Genomic DNA, 2500 nt, shown 5'->3' on the forward strand with positions numbered 1-2500 from the left:
GAGATGCAGTAATCCCCCGTGGCTCCCTTCCTCCCAGGGACCCCGGGAAGACCATTGGCGCCCCTTCGTCCAGGTTCTCCTTGAGGTCCTGCTATTCCTTTAAGGCCCTTGAACCTTATGGAGTCGCTGCCTCGTCCAGGATATCCCTTTGGTCCTGTGAACGATGTTTTTTTTTTGCAATTATTCTTGTTTGGTGCAAGGGAAGTGGGTAGAAGTGTGTTGGAGTTGGAGTTGTATGTTTTACAAGTGGGTTGAAGTGTGTTGGAGTTGGAGTTGTACCTTCTACAAGTGGGTTGGTGTGTTGGAGTGTTGGAGTTGGAGTTGTACCTTCTACAAGTGGGTAGAAGTGTGTTGGAGTTGGAGTTGTACCTTCTACAAGTGGGTTGGTGTGTTGGAGTTGGAGTTGTACCTTCTACAAGTGGGTAGAAGTGTGTTGGAGTTGGAGTTGTACCTTCTACAAGTGGGTTGAAGTGTGTTGGAGTTGGAGTTGTACCTTCTACAAGTGGGTTGAAGTGTGTTGGAGTTGGAGTTGTACCTTCTACAAGTGGGTAGAAGTGTGTTGGAGTTGGAGTTGTACCTTCTACAAGTGGGTAGAAGTGTGTTGGAGTTGGAGTTGTACCTTCTACAAGTGGGTTGAAGTGTGTTGGAGTTGGAGTTGTACCTTCTACAAGTGGGTAGAAGTGTGTTGGAGTTGGAGTTGTATCTGCTACAAGTGGGTAGAAGTGTTTTAGAGTTGTAGGTGTACCTTCTTTGAAGTGTGTTGGAGTTGGAGTTGTACCTTCTACAAGTGGGTTGAAGTGTGTTGGAGTTGGAGTTGTACCTTCGTTGTACCTTCTACAAGTGGGTTGAATTATGTTGGAGTTGGAGTTGTACCTTCTACAAGTGGGTAGAAGTGTGTTGGAGTTGGAGTTGTACCTTCTACAAGTGGGTTGAAGTGTGTTGGAGTTGGAGTTGTACCTTCTACAAGTGGGTAGAAGTGTGTTGGAGTTGTACCTTCTACAAGTGGGTTGAAGTGTGTTGGAGTTGGAGTTGTACCTTCTACAAGTGGGTTGAAGTGTGTTGGAGTTGTACCTTCTACAAGTGGGTAGAAGTGGGTTGGAGTTGGAGTTGTACCTTCTACAAGTGGGTTGAAGTGTGTTGGAGTTGTACCTTCTACAAGTGGGTTGAATTATGTTGGAGTTGGAGTTGTACCTTCTACAAGTGGGTAGAAGTGTGTTGGAGTTGGAGTTGTACCTTCTACAAGTGGGTTGAAGTGTGTTGGAGTTGGAGTTGTACCTTCTACAAGTGGGTTGAAGTGTGTTGGAGCCACGTTCTACAAGTGGGTTGAATTATGTTGAGTTGGAGTTGTACCTTCTACAAGTGGGTTGAAGTGTGTTGGAGTTGGAGTTGTACCTCTACAAGTGGGTAGAAGTGTGTTGGAGTTGGAGTTGTACCTTTTCTCTACAAGGGTAGTGAAGCGTGTTGGAGTTGGAGTTGTACCTTCTACAGTGGGTTGGTGTGTTGGAGTTGGAGTTGTACCTTCTACAAGGGTTGGTGTTGGAGTTGGAGTTGTACCTTCTACAAGTGGGTTGGTGTGTTGGAGTTGAGTTGTACCTTTTACAAGTGGGTTGGAAGTGTTTGGAGTTGTACCTTCTACAAGTGGGTTGAAGTGTGTTGGAGTTGGAGTTGTACCTTCTACAAGTGGGTAGAAGTGGGTTGGAGTTGGAGTTGTACCTTCTACAAGTGGGTTGAAGTGTGTTGGAGTTGTACCTTCTCCAAGTGGGTTGAAGTGTGGTGGAGTTGGAGTTGTACGTTTTACAAGTGGGTTGAAGTGTGTTGGAGTTGGAGTTGTACCTTCTACAAGTGGGTAGAAGTGTGTTGGAGTTGGAGTTGTACCTTCTACAAGTGGGCTGAAGTGTTGGAGTTGTACCCTCCAAGTGGGTTGAAGTGGTGGAGTTGAGCTGTACGTTTCACAAGTGGGTTGAAGCTGGGTGTTGGAGTTGTTGTACCTTCTACAAGTGTCGGTATGTTGGAGTTGGAGTTGTACCTTCACAAGCAAGTGGGTAGAAGTGTGTTGGAGTTGGAGTTGTACCTTCTACAAGTGGGTTGGTGTTGGAGTTGGAGTTGTACCTTCTACAAGTGGGTTGGTGTGTTGGAGTTGGAGTTGTACTCTTCACAAGTGTGTTGAATGCTGGAGTTGGAGTTGTACCTTCTACAAGTGGGTAGAAGTGTGTTGGAGTTGGAGTTGTACCTTCTACAAGTGGGTTGAAGTGTGTTGGAGTTGGAGTTGTACCTTCTACAAGTGGGTAGAAGTGTGTTGGAGTTGGAGTTGTACCTGCTACAAGTGGGTAGAAGTGTGTTAGAGTTGTAGTTGGGAACTTCGACTATTTTGGAGGTATGTTTGTCGTTTTGGTTGTATGCGGTAAGACAACAAACAAGCATAATTGTGAAAACAAACATAGATATGAGTAAATCCGATTATTTATGATCAAGACAGACGCAGACACAAACGGAGACGCAC

At 45.5% G+C, this 2500-nt stretch overlaps 1 protein-coding gene across 1 annotated transcript in view; it reads right to left on the bottom strand.

Annotated features, from left to right (window-relative positions):
• The window catches only part of LOC113812315 (collagen alpha-5(IV) chain), a 26954-nt gene that overhangs the window by 20346 nt on the left and 4108 nt on the right, over positions 1–2500 (bottom strand). The window contains exon 4 of the mRNA XM_070128379.1: positions 1–154. This exon is cut by the window's left edge and continues 8 nt beyond it. Coding sequence (XP_069984480.1) covers positions 1–154 — 154 coding nt within the window. The remainder of the gene's footprint in view (positions 155–2500) is intronic.

Source organism: Penaeus vannamei, chromosome 12, assembly GCF_042767895.1.
Source record: "Penaeus vannamei isolate JL-2024 chromosome 12, ASM4276789v1, whole genome shotgun sequence".
In the NCBI taxonomy this organism is placed as follows: Eukaryota; Metazoa; Arthropoda; class Malacostraca; order Decapoda; family Penaeidae; genus Penaeus; species Penaeus vannamei.